Consider the following 1,046-nt stretch of genomic DNA (forward strand, 5'->3'; position numbering starts at 1 on the left):
ACACACAGAGACACCAACACACCCACACACATACACACACACACACACAGAGACACACACACACAGAGACACCTACACACCTACACACCTACACACACACGCACACACACAGAGAAACACACATACACACACACACGCACAGACACACACACACACACACACACACAGAGACACACACACACACACACACACACACACGTCGCTGATTATTCCTGTGTTGGATTGTTTTGGATCTAGTTTATCTTTCTATTTTTCTTACGGCTCCTTGACCAAAATTCAAGACTAATTTCGGACATAAGCAGGACTTTTAAATGAAAATCTACTTACAAACATGTAAGATGCAACACAAAGTGATCATCTGGTTTGTGTCTGTTGTCATGGTAACTAGGACCCCGTCTGTCCACCCAGATCTGCTCTGAGTTTCTGTAACTGTTTTCAAACAAACATCCAGTTTTTCTTTATTTCAGCTTCTTTGATCAAACCCAAAATAATTCTGGATGCCTTTCATTTAATGTGCAAAATCATTTTTCAGCTCCTGCTGAGCAACCGGAGGAAACTCCTGAGGTGAGGATGAAGAACTTCTGAATGCTTCCTAAAATATTTCACAAACTCACTAAAGCTGCAATCACATCTCGTCTCGTCTGAAAGGCGGCCATGTTTTACGAGAACGCCGGCGAGGAGGACGGCCTGTGGCGCTGTGTCGATGTGGAGCTTTACGAGGTTTACCATGAAATCGCTCTGAAAGCAGCAGCTGAAGGCGGCGGCTCTGAGCCTGAAGCTCAATATGAGTAAGAATGTTTTATTTCACCTGGAACCACAGAAACATCCCAAATTCAACCAGAAAATTAAGATACAAAACATTAAAAAAGCTTTTATTATTTTATCATACAAACTGTTTTCATAGTGACTATTATGATGCTTCGATCAAATTGATTTCAGTATTTTTTTTATTTCCTCTTTTTTTCTTCCTAAAATTAGATGTTAAATTCAAACCCAGTTAACAGGCTTAAGGCAACAATCTGTAATAACAGTTAGTTCATATGGAG

At 40.4% G+C, this 1,046-nt stretch overlaps 1 protein-coding gene across 1 annotated transcript in view; it reads left to right on the forward strand.

The window, feature by feature from the left end:
* LOC106943412 (uncharacterized) overlaps positions 1-792 on the forward strand; it is a 10,527-nt gene extending 9,735 nt beyond the window's left edge. The window contains exons 6-7 of the mRNA XM_015026728.1: positions 533-564; positions 649-792. Coding sequence (XP_014882214.1) covers positions 533-564; positions 649-792 — 176 coding nt within the window. The remainder of the gene's footprint in view (positions 1-532; positions 565-648) is intronic.
* Positions 793-1,046: the final 254 nt, after the last annotated feature.

This window comes from Poecilia latipinna, unplaced genomic scaffold, assembly GCF_001443285.1.
Source record: "Poecilia latipinna isolate Pla-1442-1.1 unplaced genomic scaffold, P_latipinna-1.0 Scaffold5282, whole genome shotgun sequence".
NCBI classification, from domain to species: Eukaryota; Metazoa; Chordata; class Actinopteri; order Cyprinodontiformes; family Poeciliidae; genus Poecilia; species Poecilia latipinna.